The sequence below is a fragment of the Zeus faber genome, assembly GCF_960531495.2.
Source record: "Zeus faber genome assembly, chromosome: 2".
NCBI classification, from domain to species: Eukaryota; Metazoa; Chordata; class Actinopteri; order Zeiformes; family Zeidae; genus Zeus; species Zeus faber.
Window position 1 is genome coordinate 50,705,242 of NC_137189.1, and position 15,974 is coordinate 50,721,215.

The window sequence follows — 15,974 nt, forward strand, 5'->3', positions numbered from 1 at the left end:
AAAAAGTGCAATATGTTAACATAGAAAAACTAGTTTTATTGACATCTTTGAATTCAACCATCAATATTTTAATCCTTTTATCAGATTGGTCGATTCAGGGGAGACCTCACATTTCAAAATAAGAGTTTTATAATAAACACTATCATCTCAAAATTATACTGCACACGAACACAAATTAAAGTAACACGGCTGCATGCAGTAAACAATATGTAAACAACACAAAATAGGACTTTACGTCTTATTTTCTCAAACCTGCATCGTTATCGGAACAAATCACTAAATCTACAATCACTCTGAAAACTGCTCTGGACCCGGAAAACCAAATCACAGAATATAAAACAACTATTAAGTGTTCAAGCCCCGCCTTTCTTCCTGCTCCACCCTCCGGGCTAACAGCTGCTTCTCAAATTTAAAAAGGGAAACGCTACATAAACAACAAGGCAAAGCAACGGGTGACTCCCCACGGGGAGGTCACCACACCATTAAATAACTTGTAAGAACTCTGCATCATCACAGTGACAGTCATCTGCACCAACCACAGCAGGAGGGGAGGGAGGGTTTCATAGCGCGCAGCCAACCAATCAGCATCCTCCGTAGAGCAGCTGGAGCTCCGCCTCCAGCTCGGCGGCGTCCTCCTCCTGAGGGACAGAGCGGCACTGAGCGTCTCACTCCAAATAACTGTTTGTCTTCCTGAGACGGTTTGAGGTTAGCGTTTCATTTTCAGAAGAATCATCCTGTTTCTAGTGGTGACTTTAGATTTTAGGGAGAATGAGGGACAGATAAGAGTGAAGCCTCACAAGGTTGGTGGCGGCCATCTTGAAGGCCAGCTGCGCCCAGTTCCTGGCCTCGGACAGGTTCCCCAGCTCCTTGTGACACTGAAAGGACAGAACATTTAGAAGAGTCACTGTCCCTGAATAACGTTGTTTCAACAACTACCATGGTTCCTGGATGACGCCGTGCACACGGTTCTTAGAACTTCCTGCGGTGCGGAAAGGCCTTCTGTTAGAGATCCCTTTTTGGGGCTTTTGTGAAATGCAGCAGAGTTAGTTTCCACTGAACGCAACGTCAGCTGGTCTGTCTACACTAGGGCTACTCAGCCTGACGTGTCTGACGGGAAAGTCTGTTCCCAACACTGCAGACGATGTCTCACACCCAATTTACTGAAATACTCTTTTAGAATCTTATTTCAAAGAGCCGCGGGTCGTAGCAAACAGTTTTTCACCGACTTGTTCCAAATGTAGTTTGATCAATATCGCCAACAAGATGTCTGAAACACCCTGGTACCAAGGAGACCTCAACCATGTCTGCACGTACTGAGGTTGCCGTGTTTCAGATACTTTTACCCCGAAAAATGCAGAGAAGATTATAAATAATAAAATATACACATTTTGAGTTCTTCGGGATTATCACCTTTGCGATGTAAAGCCTGACGGTTTTGGAGAATCCTGGATTCAGTTCCTCCGCCTGAACCACAAAAGGTAAAGATGGAGAAGAGAGATTAGCCGGAGGAACGGGGAGCAGCTCGGTGTGGAATGGGGCGAAACGGCGTCGCTCTGCACCTTGAGGAAGTTCTCCAGGGCGTCGTGGAGGGTGGAGGAGGGCGGATGGTCGTACAGAGCAGCAGCTGCTTTCTTCTCCAACCAGCCCAGCGATGACACCTGCAGCAAGGAAACGAAAAGAGCATCAGGGAGTTGTTCGAGTGGTGTGGTCTGCTCTGTGCTCCGTCTCTGCTCTGCTGTTATTTTGGTCTAAATCCACATTCCTGAAAAAAAAACAACCTGTTTTTCATCTTTCTGAAGCGACAGCGCAGTGGAACCGTTTTTTTTGTTCCAGTCACTTTTTGAAGCAGAGACAACAGCTCAGAAAGTTCTGATGCAGTTTACAGGTAAAAGGGAAAGTTTTATCGCTGTTTGTTTATTCCATTTCTTTTTAGCGAACCGAGCGAGCATAATTCAACAGCTGAGTTAATCCTTTGGTCAGGACTCGGGCTCATACGCCGTCCTCCTGCCTCCAACATGAACACAGCCATGTTTGTTTAGTGTTCTTTGTTTACTAGTCTCTACTGCCCCCTGTGGTTCCTCAGAATACCATGCGGTAAAGATAAAGGCACAGCACGAAAAACGAGAATGAGCCCTCAACATTTGGGTACTAACGACCTTATTGGTCAAATATTAACCAATCCGATGACTGCATTTCCTTCCCGATGTTGAAAGGTGTAATAAGGTGTAAAACGGTACAGGGTGTGTTATGAAAGCTGATAACACCTCCTTATTCAACACCCACAGGTGAACCGCGGTTTAACGGTATCACAGTAGAAATCCACCCCAACCCCTGGGACGTGCTTGTCTCTGTTTATCACCAACTTCTCTTCAGACACTCTCTTCCACATATTGTAGTGTCGGGTCGTTCACGAATGATCCGGTTTGTTGTACAAATGAAGGAGCAGAGTCTCGCTGGGTGAGGAGCCCTTCTTTTTTTTGTCAAGCTTTACAGTTTTATGTTGTTTGTTTAAGTTGCCGTCTCCTGCCGCCGGCAAATGTTTCCCCTCCATGAAGAGATATCCTAAGCTCCTCCCTCGCTGGGAGGTGCCCCGTCTGAAAAGGAGCACACCCACTGTCACATCAGGTTCACAAAGTGAAGGCACCACACACTGGTCTGACTGAGCTTTTATGTGGAAAAATACTGTTTATACCTGTTCTATACTAAAATAAATAACTAAAGTACTGGTGTTATTGATTTTTATTCTGAAATGTTTTTAAAATATGTATATAAATAAATAAATAAATATTAACAAAAAATTATATCTGAATTATCCACTATCCCGGACACCTTCCTTCCAATCAGATGAACTTATGCAAATTATAACAACCCCCAATGACCTTTAACCCCGTCTCCCCCCTCAGTCATATACACAGCGCTTTCCACTAGTTATTTATGATTACTATTTTAAAAAAAACAGTTTAAAAAACATTTCAACTTATCTTTTCTCTTAAATATAAAAATACAGATTCTGTGGCGTTACCGTGGCCCCCAAACTGTGGTAAGACACTGAACGACCAGCCACTGCAGACGTGCATCCCTGGTATCTACCTTGTTCCACAGCATTACAACAAGTATTTAACGTTGGCTGCAGGACTCCACAGTTTTTTTTTACAGGGTTTTCATGATATTTCAGTATTAACCTCCGTTCAGGATAAACCAGCATTGTGATTTTGGACGGAACCTAAACGCGCTGCAGGAGGTCCAAGTGTGGGCCCGGGGGGCCGTACCTCGTAGCACCAGCGTCCCAGCAGGTAGAAGCAAAGGGCGTCGTCGTCCTGGAGCGCGATGGCTCGGTCCAAGTGTTTCTGCGAGAGAGGAAACGCAAATAAAGCCACCACGTTGAGGATCTATTCAACACCGACACAGAGCCAGGATGTGACAGGACATCAAGTACGTTGAATACAGAGCCAGGATGTGACAGGACATTAGGTACGTTACAGCAGAGCCAGGATGTGACAGGACATCAAGTATGTTGAATACAGAGCCAGGATGTGACAGGACATTAGGTACGTTACAGCAGAGCCAGGATGTGACAGGACATCAAGTATGTTGAACACAGAGCCAGGATGTGACAGGACATTAGGTACGTTATAGCGGCTGAGGTGTCACCTCCAATGGATTCAAGTTCAGTGGAAACCTTGAAATGAGCCCAGACTGACTCTGTGCTGTCCTAATTAGTAGTAAAGTACAGCGGTACACAGGGTTTTGAGTCCGCTACAGCCCTACAAATAAATAATTAATAATAATAATAATAATAATAATAATAGTCTGACACACAAAATAAATCCCCCGTACATTTAATGGATGTGACGAGCAGAGCAACTGAAAAGTTTCCAGAAGTCTTTGTACAAAGCCTGGACGACAATGACTAACTGTTTATATTTCACATCCTCCTGGAACTTTCACGTCAACATGGTGATGTCCTGGTACACAGGTTGTAAGGTGCTGCAGTTACCTTCAGAATGTGGTTGCTCTTCAGTTTGCTGTGCATGCTGTCGTGTTGCGAGGTGAGACCTGAGAGCACCGCGAACCTACACCACAAACAGACAAAACACCGTCTCACCGCAGAACACAGCTCAAACGTAGAGAACAACGTGTGTGTGTTGATATCCCGTCTCCCCGTCAACAACTCCGAAACATCAGGAACCGTCCTCTCACCATTTGTGGCACTTGGCGTTCAGACCGTTCTTCCTGAGTGCCACCTCCGCCTCCTCCCGCCCTGCAGGGGGCGCCACAACACACCCTCATTTACTTTGAAGAACATTTCACACCAACACCATCGCGGCCCTCGTGTTCCTGGACTCAACAGCCTAGATTAATTGCGGCAAAATAAGAAAACATACAAGATGAAGACATTTATCTATGTATGTGTGTCCTATTAACTCGACCGTTCATCCATCTACTTCACACTTGCCGGTGTATTGAACGAGCATGTGCTCGTATTCACAGAAAATAAGAACAGCAATCAGAGAAAATGTACAAAATGTGGGATAAAGTGAGTAAAGTTTTCTCTGAGTTGAATGTTTTTTGTTTGGCTGCGTCATTTGGGAGGAATCAGTGCATTGAGATCAGTTTCTCATCCTCACTAACAGCAGCTGGATAAACAACAGACTGACTACACCCCTACTACATGGAGCCCTGCATTCTAAATACTGAGAGCGAGATCAAGCGAGAGAGAGTGAGTTACCCTGCTGTGCGTACGTCCTCCTCTGCTCTCTGTCGTCACTGGACTGGTACATGTCACGGTAGGCCCGCGCCAGTCGCCATAGAAACTCCCGGCTGTCGCCATACTGAAGCCACGGCGACAAAGAGACAGAAGTTACATCAGCATCAATTGTACATGTACAGGAAAAGAATCAACTGAACATGTGTACATACTAAGGTTGTCAAAAGTGGTATGGGGTGGAAACATTACATTACATTTAGCAGACGCTTTTATCCAAAGCGACTTACAATTGTTCAAACACACAAAGTATCAATACTTTGTCGATACCACCTGTTTAAAACGATACAATCTCTTAATTATACATATGATAGTATCGCAAGTACAGATCTACAATCCCACCCAAGTCTGCACAGATGAAACAACGGCAAAGATGATCAAGCGGTCCTCACCTGTGGCTGTTGCCGTGACGTTGTCAAAAATATTGATTCTGAATATTTGAAAATGTTTTAATACTCATTTTCCACACCAGTGATACATCGCTACCAGCTGCTCTCTCACTCGCTCTTCTCTCCGACAGCAACTGTTTACTTATTTAAAATCGAAAAATTTGATACAACCAGAGGGGAATATCAAAGCATAAACACATAAGGAAATCCAAAATAGAAGCAGAGATGTGAATGTGTGATGTCTTTTCAACAAGTGCACCACCTCAAGAACAATACTGTTTATTTTTGTTTTAAAAAGTTGTAATCATTGTTATTGTTTACTACAGTCATTCTGCTGTTGCTGCTTGTACCTTGTGGTCATCTTGTTATATTTATCTTTTATTCCAAATTTTAAAATGTATACTCTCAATGTTGAGTGAATGGTATCAAATAGCGACATTTTTCAACATATTGTGTCGTTTAAGTTCGAGATCCGGTTTGGTGACACTATAAGATTCACGCAAATACCTCACAAAAGCAGATTCTCCAACGCAGATGGAGACAGCAAGCTTTTTAATCCTGATTCAAAATATTGATGGTGTCGGGCCTCGTGTGCTCCCAGTATTCCAGAAGGTGGAGGAACAGAATAACTAAAACCAGATTCTCCAAATTTGGATCTTAACTCTGGGGACAGCGATAGGCAGACGCCCCAGAGTTCTGATTGACTCAGTTAAAAAGCAAACAGGAGATGTAGCGAGGAGAGAGGGAGGCCATGCCATACGAACAAGAAGCAGAATTTCATGAGTTCTTTTCAGAATTTTCAGTGTAGAGATATTAGAACGATGAGTTGACTACACACAGTGTACAAACAGTTTGTGTTTTTATCTTTATCTCTTGCACTGTTTTCTGCTGCTGCAACGCCTGAAATTCCCTCTGGATTAATAAAGTTTGATCTTGTCACCTGAGGCCTGTTGGCCAGCAGCAGACGGAAGCCCTCCTCCTTCAGGCTGGCGTCTCCCGTGTGGAGGATGTCCACCTGAGCCAGCAGCAGAGCCAGTTCTCCACTGGGAGCCTCCGTCACCACCTGCCGCTCTCCAGAGGGCTGCACCTCCTCCACCTTGAGAGGAACGCACCGGTGTGATAGCAGCACCCAGAAGGATCAAACTGCTAATGGGTTGGTCAGCCCCAGCCGAGCCAACAGAAGTGTCGATTCCTACCTCCTCCTCCTCCTCCTCCACCTCATCGTCGTCCTCCTCCTCCTGTCGCAGGGTGAGCACCGTGGCACAGCTCTGGTCTTCGTCTTCCTCCTCATCTTCCTCCTCAGACTCCCGCTCCTTGTCGCCCTCCTCCCGGTCCGTGTCGCGGTCCGTGTAGTCCGAGTCGGCGTAGGCCGTCGAGTATCTGAGATACGAAGATGTGCAGGTGTTGGGGAGGCTCTACTGAAAGCTGCTTTCACAACACACCGACAGAGCGGCTCTGCCTCATAAGCAAGGCCACTTCCTGTCACCTGGGTAGGAACATTCCTCACCAACTTCCTGTTTTACAGTGCACAGAGGGTCCAGCCCTCCTGCCAGGACCAACTCCCATAAATCCAAAACATAACCAGCTCAGTGGCCGCAGGCTACACAGCAGTTGTAGTTACTGAATAACGACCCCACATTAGGACAGATCAACACATCACCAGTTGTTGCCAATGATGACGACGCTGGTCAACATGTACAACAACATCACCGCCTGCCCCTCCCCCCCCCGGCGTGACGTACCCCCCCTCGCTGGTGTCCCCTCCGTACGAGCTGGCGGCGCCCTGGCTGGCGGTGAAGTACACCGAGCTGGAGCTCATGGAGTCGGTGCGCTCCCTGTGGACGACGTAGCGGCGGCGCCGCGCCCGCTGGCTCTCCTCCATTCCTTTCCTGAAACACCGGGGAGGGGGGGACCACGCCCCGCGGCCGCCGTTACAGCTACAGCAGGTAAGGTTCACCAGGCAGGGCCAACATTATTTCTAAAGCACGTTTCATACACAGGGAAGGACTCCATGCGCAGCACAGGGAATATACCTCAAAATAAAGAGAAATTAAAGATACGGAAGAAAAAAATTAAGAAATTGAACTTTGAAATATATACATCTATGGAAATAATACACACACGTCAGCTCTGTGAATGGTCTCTGCTGTGTCGCAATTTTGGACAAAACCTGCAGTACCAAAAGTGAATGTTTATATTGTATTTAACCCGGACGTAGACTTGTAATCCTGCCCCACGTCGGCTCCTTTAGTTTTGACGGTCGGACGATTTGCCCACAAGTTACGTCCCGAGCGACTTCATTATTCAGACACCGATGGACGCCGCCACGTGAGGCTCATCTGGAGCAGAGAGGGTTTCAGTTTCTGGCTGCCAGGGGGAGCAGGGGATCGAACCGCTCCTACCCCCTCAGCCACCGCCCCACACGGTGGCAGGAGGGGTTTCCACAAGTGGAACGCGAGGCATTCACAGTTTGAGTGGTTTGATGATCATTGATCCTCGCTGCAGAAGCAGATGGAATGTGACAACGATGTGGACATGAGCCCTGTGAGGATGGCAGCAAAGAGCTTTGTCAACCACTGTCATCCCACCTGACTTGACAAGAGGCTTATTTAAAATACCCTCACATTTCACAGATTACAAATTACTGTAACGTCTCTGCTCTGAAACTGTCGTTACAATAAAGCGTCACGTTTTCTGAACTTACACGGTTCAGAGTCTCTCCGTCTACTATTAACACCCTCCACCCTCTGCACTCCTTTTATAATAAACAATGAGCACATTGACACAGTACATTCTACTGTTTATTACAGATCTTTCTTAGTTGGTATATTTTACCTAAATTTTGCTTTATTTTTTCCTTTTACCATTTGCTGCCTGATCTGTACAAAACCCAGTCACTCAAGACCTGGAGGCATACTTAAAAAGAAGCAGAACTTTTTGACCAAAATGACATGTTCAGAAGAACAAAATGAGGCAGTGATTTGTGTTCCTTCGTGTTCTCAGTTCAAGGCCCTGGAGGTGAACGTGGTCTTCTTCTCTGAGAGAAAACCTTGTTGCGATTGGTACAAAAGCCACAGTGTGGGCAGGGCCAGACCTCCACCTCTGTTTCCAGGTCAACCTCCTTTTCGTGTTTTCATCTTTAAATTCACCCAAGCTACAGTGTGCATAACAACACTCCACCTCCCCCGCCACACCGGTGTTGTCCTGAGTTTATTAACCGGTGCGAAAAATTCCTCACCGTGGCATCCCTAACCGCCACCACTGTTGTTCTGTCTTTTTCTGTTTCCGGCAACTTGCTCTGGAAATAGGTGACACGGAATCACTCTGTGCCCCCTAGTGGCAGTGGCATGGAGTGACATTTAAGAAGTAAACCGTTCTTGTTGAATATTGTGATAAGTGTTGTGGGACGTTCTCCGGTGGTTCTTTCGTCTTTTTAAAGTGCCTCCACCATAACAGTCTTGTGTGATCTGGCTGCCTCGCATCTTTAGAGCCATTAATCTATGAAGTTATCCAATGATCTCATTCAATTATAAAATGATCAAAACCTTGCAGCCAAAAGCTGATGCGTGTTTCTCAAGCATAGCCACCACCTGTGAAGGCGGGTGGTGTCGGGACTCACTTGACATCCTGGATGATCTGCCGCGCCAGGCCCTGCATGGTGCCGCGCACCTCTGCCACCTCGCAGCGCAGCGATGCCACGCTGCTCAGCAGCTCGTCCAGCTGCTTCCTCAGCTCCTCCTGCTTCTCCGGGGACAGACCCTGCACCACCGCCTCCACCGCCGCCAGGGCCTGCTGCTGGACCTCCACCTCTGGGGGGCGGAGACAGGGACGTTTGACAGGTTAGCTGCAGAGCGGTTGGTGGGGATGGGACGGCTTTTTTTTCTTTTTCTTAAATGTGTCATTAAAAGTACTAATCAACATCGGCATCATTCCTGCTAAGTGGAACTTCAAATAAGAGCACACACATTGACATTTATGACTTTTAAGGGCTTATATTTGTAAAACTGAATTTGAGACATTCAACACTTTTTGAGGACGCCCAGACACCCTCTAATCCAGTGGTTCTTAAACTGGGTTCGATCAAAACCCCAGGGGTTCGTTGAGTCACTCTGAGGGGTTTGGCAGGGGTCAAGACACACACAGTATATCCCGGTTCACACTAGCAACGTTGGGCCGTTTTTGTCGGCTGTCAAACAATTGGCTGCCGACAATTTGGCAACACACAATTTTTCTTTGCCGTGTTCGATTACAAATATTTAGTTGCTTAGTAAAAATGTTACACAAAATAAATTGTATGTATTTATCGTATTATTCCTGATGTCACACTCCGCTTGGCCATCATTGGCTGCAGCTGATCATGCCACATTGCTTGGCTTTGATATCCGTGTTGCAGGGAACTTGGTGCGCTCAGTCGTCGACTTGTGGCTGTGATGGGAGTCAGCGTCCTCAATGCATGATTTGCAATGCCAAGTTGAGCAATTCTAGTCTAGCACTGGCAAAACTGAAGGAACACGACAAACCGATCCTCGCAGCATCGTACAAAGTAGCGTACCTGTTCGCAAAGCAGGACAAACCACACACCATTGGTAAAACTCGTAAAACCAGCTGCATTGAAAATGCTGAATATCATGCTGGGAAAAGCTGCTGAAGATAAGTTGTCCCAAATTCCTCTTTCAAATGACACCTTATGAAAGACGACGCGATGAAGGAAGATTTTTTATTTTGTAAGCCTCTTACCACAACAACCAAGGCAGTCCCTGTGAAGAAACTCATGGATGACTTCTTCAGAGACAACGATCTGTCGTGGAATATGGTTTCTGCAGTTTGTTCGGATGGAGCTCCAGCCATGCTGGGATGACACTCTGGCTTGGAGCGCTGGTGAAATCTGATGCACCACACATCGTTGTTACGCACTGTCTTCTACACAGGCACGCGTTGGCAACAAAAACCTTGCCTCCAAAACTGGCAGAAGTACTAAAAATTGTAGTTGAACATGTGAACCACGTGCAAAATAGTGCTATGAAGCACTGCATCTTCAAAGAGCTGTGTAAGGAAATGAGCTCTGAATTCGAGGTACTTCTGTACCATTCTAACGTTCCGTGGCTATCCCGGGGAAAGGTGCTGAATGCTGTTTTTGCCATGCGTGTGGAATTAGCCCTGTTTTTGCGAGAGTACCAACATCGCCACGCAGATTGCTTCGAAAATTCTCATTTTGGCGTACATGGTCGATCTTTCGATGCTCTCAATCATCTCAATCGACAGATGCAGGGCGGTGGAGTCAACATCATCGAAGCGGAAGTAAACCTGAAAAGCTACCTTTATGGAAACAACGAACAGAGAATGATAACTTTGCAAACTTTCCCTCTTGGACGACGGTGTAAGTAAGATCGAAGACGTGCCTGGAATTGGAGACATTTCTGTACCTGGGGAGCTGAAGCAGCACAGCAGAACAGCCACGCACTTAGATGAGCTCGCAAAGTCTCTCGACGGATACTTCCCCACCAGAGTCATATCCAGTGTGGGTGAGACAGCCGTTCACGTTTAGTGTTGCGACAGCAGATGTCAACGATGAATACCTCGACGAAATCATTGAACTTCAGCAGAGCCAGCTTCAGCAGCAACTCAAACGCTCTCAAGGTTTTGGTGTCACCAAATGGTACCACACCCTCTTATTGCTCAGAAAGCCCTTGAGATGCTCACACCGCTTATTACAACTTATCTTTGCGAGCAGTCCTTTTCGAGGACGGCAGACATGAAAACTAAGAAAAGAAACAGACTTTGTTGCGAAAATGATCTGAGTGTGGCACTTGGCAAGGTGAAGCGGCGCATTTCTGAACTTGTATCTGAAAGGCAACAGCAAAAGTCACATTGATTTGCAGTAAATATTCATTGAGTTATGTTTTTGTGTGAAATTCATGTTTTGTTGGTTTTGTTCTTTGAACACAGTGATTTTGTGTGCAACAGATGCATGGTTCATTTTGTGCACTTATAAAATATATACCTATGTTTTGAAGTAATCATATTTTATTTTTCCAATTACGAAGGGTTCGGTGAATGCACTGATGAAGCTTGCAGGGTTCAGTACCTCCAATCAGGTTAAGAACCACTGCTCTAATCGTTTTATTCAGTCATGTTCACGCACACAACCCCAGCCCACTTGATATCAAGATGAGACAGTAAGAACAATGATATAATCAGGTTTAATTTCTGTGCCATGCAGTGGTGCGACAAATGTACTCCTAAGTATAAAAATTACTTTTCATACCCAGAGTCCTGATATAACATCTTCTATAACACAGGACAAGGCAATCTGACTGGTCAGACCAACCACAACATGAAACCAGTGACAGGTGAAGTGAATAACATTGATCATCTGGTTCCAATGGCACCTGTCAAGGGGGGGGGGGGGGGGGGGGGGGATATATATATATATATATATATAGATATATATATATATATATATATATATATATATATATATATATATATATATAGTTATATATAGTTATATATTATTATATGAGGCAGCAGGTGAAGAGTGAGTTGTTGAAGTTGATGTGTTGAAGCAGCGTAAGGATCTGAGCCACTTTGACAAGGAGCACATTGTGATGCTGGACGACTGGGTCAGAGCATCTCCACAAGCACAGGTCTTGTGGCTGTTCCCGCTCTGCAGTGGTTCTCATCTCATCTCATGTACCGTAACCCTCTGGGTCGTAGGGGCGCTGCATGATGGAGCTGGTTACTGTCCTCCTCCACGTCTCCGTTGCGGGCAAGGGTCTGGGTCGTGGCAAAGTTCTTTCCTGTCCATTCTGTGATGTTTTCTGCCCAAATATTTTTCTGTCGGCCTCGCTTTCTTCTGCCTCTTACTGTTGCCTGGAGTATTATCTCTGGGAGACCACTGCTTCTGGTAATATACCATTGCATCTTTCTTCTCCTTACAGTTGTCAGTAACTCTTCATATTGGCCTATTTCTGCTGTAATCCGTCTTTGGACCTCTGCGTTGGCAATGTGGTCCATATATGTGATGCCCAGTATTCTGCGGAAACATCTCATTTCAAGCGCCTGTATCCTTCTCTGAAGTTCTGCTGTCAAAGTCCATGATTCACATGCGTACAGAAAGATGGACAAGACTAAGTCCTCGCATAGGCTGCGTAAACAACAGCAGCACATCAGCCTCCGGACCAAACTGAAACTACTGCAGTGGCTACTACCAAAAGTGTCCAAGGAAGGACGACCGGTGAACCGGCGACAGGGTCATGGGGCCCAAGGCTCATTGATGCACGTGGGGAGTGAAGTCTAGCCTGTCTGGTTGGATCCCACAGTAGAACTACTGTAGCACAAAGTGGTGAAACAGTGAATGTTGCTGTGATAGAAAGGTGTAGAACACACAGTGCATGGCAGCTTGCTGCGTATGGGAGCTCACAGTGTCCATGCTGACCCCTGTCCACCCCTGAAAGCACCTACAATGGACACGTGAGCGTCACAACTGGACCATGGAGCAATGGATGAAGGTGGAGGTCTGATGAATCACCTTTTCTTCTACATCATGTGGATGGGCGGGGTCAGGGTCCGAGCCAATGGAGCATCTGTGGGATGTGCTGGAACAACAAGCCCGATCCATTGGGCCCCCACCTCCAACTTCCAGGACTTAAAGGATCTGCTGCTAACGTCTTGGTGCCAGATACCACAGGACACCTTCAGAGTCTGGTGGAGTCACTGCCTCCACCTCACAGCTGTTTTGGTGGCAACAGGGGGAGCTACACAATATTAGGCAGGTGGTTTTAATGTTGTGGCTGATCGGTGGGTTGGTCTGTGTGTGTGTGTGTGTGTGTGTGTGTAAAAAGGAAAACAACACTGGCCCCCTGCAGCATCTCCCCTGCAGCCCCCGACACAGGGAGCCCCCAAAGCCGAGGTGCTGGTCCTTACCATGAGCCTCCAGGTGATCCAGAAACAGCACCGCTTCCCCTGAGCTGCTAGACAGCCTCGATGCCGGGGCGGTGTCCCGGGCCTCCGGTTGTCTGGAGGCTGCGTACGGGGCCTCCAGCCGCCTCCTGGTCCTCATCAGCCCCTTGTAGACGATGAAGGCGATGAGACCCAGGCCGGCACTGGCGCCCACGGCAACGCCGATCAGCCCGTTCCTCCCTAGCGGAGCGTTGATCCTCCACATGGCGGCGCCGCGGGGCTTCACCACGTCCAAACCGGAGCTCTGGAGCGTCTTCTTCTTAGTTGACTGTAACCATGGTAACGTGGGTGTTATGATGCAGCGGTGGCAGTATACTCATATACAATATGTAACAACAATAAATTATCTAGTACAATTACAATATATACACGAGAAATAAAGTGGACTTTGGAATCTGACATAATATATGAATACTTGAATTCGATATTTAATAACTTTGATAATGAAACTAAACAAGGCAATACTACCTGACGATGTGGAATTTCAAAATAAAAGCATTACGTTTTGATGGGCACACTTTCAAAATAAAAGCCTCCGGACAGCGTGACTCGCCGTTTTGTGACGTCAGAGCCCGTTTCCCTCACGTTATCCCCGAACGAGCGCCGTCCCGCACCTTCGCTTTGACTCGTTAAACCTTCACAATCCACGTGTGATGACGAATGTGTTCGAGAGCGTTTCCCCGCGACCTTCGAGCCCCACGGCGCGTAAACAAACCGACGCCGCGGGAGGCAGAGCTGCCACAGCCGCCGCCACGAAGATAAACACCGTCAGTGACTGTTCCAGAGGCTGGAGCTGGAGAAATGGGACCGAGATGTGACCGTTGACCGCCCTAGAAACCTGAAAACGCCGTCGCGCGGGGCGCAGTCCATGTCCACGCAGCGCTGACGGCGTCTCGCGGCGTCCCCCGCACACACCGACCCACACTGACCACTTCCGCCTGGAAACCAGGCTCTTCAAGTTAAAAGCTCCCGTTTCCGGTGTGATGTCTGGGACGTTCACGCAAAATAATTATTGACGTTAATTTTATTGAAACGATTTTTACCTGCAAGTGTGCAATATGAAAAATAATAATAATAATAATAATAGCACCTCATGTATCATGTATATTTTCAATATAAAATGTACAACTTAGAAAAATATACTGTTTCCAATTGAAATACAATAATATAAAGAGGCTTCTAACTGGGCTTGACTTGTGTGTTTGCAATATTAATAAAAACGGATGAATCAAATAAAAACATTGGCACCATTCGTCTGAAATGACGCGTCTTGAGATATGAGGTCCATCCTTTTCAGTAAGATCTTAAAGTATTTAATAAATGACGCACAATAACACAAAGGATATTTAAATGTTTGTTATGGAAGAGGGAGGGGCCTGCTGAGGGGCCCCGCCCGTCCAGAGTTACACCTCCGTAACCTGCTGATACAGCTCTATTATTACAGTATCTTCTTATCGGACGATGCACCGATCAGGATCCCGTCCTTATCCACATCACTCAGCTCTGCTTCCACATTTCAAACTCTTTGAAGGGACCGTCGTCCTACAGCAAACACACAAAACTACTACCAACACTCGTGTAAAGGCATCTTTTATTAAGAATGTCAACATTTTGCACATCACATCAGCATCAGTCCTGGGCTCTGTGTTCTGCGTTCTGGGCTCTGGGCTCTGGGTTCTGTGTTCTGCATTCTGGGCTCTGAGTTCTGGGCTCTGAGTTCTGGGCTCTGAGTTCGGGGCTCTGGGCTCTGGGTTCTGTGTTCTGAGTTCTGGGCTCTGAGTTCTGGGTTCTGGGTTCTGCGTTCTGGGCTGGGGTTTGGCCTCCATTTCCAACGGCCTGTTCTCTGTTCTCTTCACCGTGTGGCACGGTGGCACAGTGCATTGCACTGCTGCCTCACAGCAAGAAGGTCCTGGGTTTGATTCCCGCCTGGGGCGCTGTTGGCACCGTGCTCCGGTGGGTTATCTCCCAAACAGGAGCCTTTCTGTGTGGAGTTTGCATGTTCTCCCCATGTTCACATGGGGTTTCCTCCACCTCACGTCAGTAAGGACCCCCACCAAAAACATGCACCATCATGGTGTGACCAGCGATGGACACTTATCACCTGGTTCCCGGGCGCGTCCACGTACGCTGCCCACTGCTCCTGGCTGTGCCCCCGGAGGAAGGACAAGCCAGGATGGTTCAATGCAGAGAATCCATTTCACCAGCACCATCAAAGCATGTGCATGTATGTGTGTGTGTGCAAGCATGTGTTGTAGTGTGGTGTGTTGCGTGATAAATAAAGTCTGTTTTTTCTGAAAACTGAGTGATGATCACTCAGCTTCTGGATCAAATAGATGATAAAAACATTTCCGCACGAGAAAGAATAAAGTGCATTTAAATCCAAACAACACCAGGATAATCACTATAATAACCTCTTCAATAGCACACGTTGACATCTTTTAATAAGACTTCAAGAACAGATGATTCAGGAAAAACAAACCTACATTCAGCTGAGTAAACAGACAACCAGCGCTCACTGGAATCACAGCTTTTTAAAAGAAACAAATAGTACACGATTACTGTACACAACTGTGTATCTTTTATATATATATATATATATATATATATATATATATATATATATATATATAGTGCTTAAAGGTGCAGTGTGTCTAATGTAACAGACTCGGCAGAAATGGAATAAAATATTCATAAGTATGTTTTAATCAGTGTATAATCCCATGAAAATAAGAATCGTTGTGTTGGTGTTTCCTTAGAATGAGACGTTTGTATCAACATTGGGAGCGGGTACGCTTCACAGAGGCCGCCATGTTACACCGCCATGTTACAGCGCCATGTTGCACCGCCATGTTGCACCA

The 15,974-nt window shown here is 46.5% G+C and overlaps 1 protein-coding gene across 6 annotated transcripts; it reads right to left on the reverse strand.

The window, feature by feature from the left end:
* Positions 1-15: 15 nt before the first annotated feature.
* Positions 16-14,033, reverse strand: rmdn3 (regulator of microtubule dynamics 3). 6 transcript variants are annotated; one of them, XM_079996645.1, is made up of 14 exons: positions 13,955-14,033; positions 13,081-13,384; positions 8,774-8,963; positions 6,897-7,043; positions 6,351-6,534; positions 6,095-6,250; positions 4,730-4,832; positions 4,201-4,261; positions 3,998-4,073; positions 3,270-3,347; positions 1,560-1,658; positions 1,411-1,464; positions 798-875; positions 16-638 (listed from the first exon to the last, which is right to left on the reverse strand). In XM_079996645.1, the coding sequence occupies exons 2-14, from the start codon at positions 13,319-13,321 to the stop codon at positions 582-584; spliced, it is 1,524 nt and encodes a 507-aa protein (XP_079852771.1). In that variant the 5' UTR covers positions 13,322-13,384; positions 13,955-14,033; the 3' UTR covers positions 16-581. The 6 variants fall into 6 exon arrangements, with proteins under 6 accessions (XP_079852771.1, XP_079852769.1, XP_079852768.1 ...); XM_079996643.1 differs by having other exon boundaries at positions 13,883-14,027; XM_079996642.1 differs by having other exon boundaries at positions 13,832-14,027.
* Between the last annotated feature and the right edge of the window lie 1,941 nt (positions 14,034-15,974).

Bases quoted from the DNA above. Each gene is read 5' to 3' on its own strand.
- rmdn3 (XM_079996645.1), bottom strand. From the start codon at position 13,321: ATGTGGAGGATCAACGCTCCGCTAGGGAGGAACGGGCTGATCGGCGTT. The intron at 3,348-3,997 runs GTAACTGCAGCA...CCTCTCTCGCAG, and splicing joins AGAGCAACCACATTCTGAAG to AAACACTTGGACCGAGCCAT. The intron at 1,659-3,269 runs GTACGGCCCCCC...TCCTTGCTGCAG, and splicing joins TGGGACGCTGGTGCTACGAG to GTGTCATCGCTGGGCTGGTT.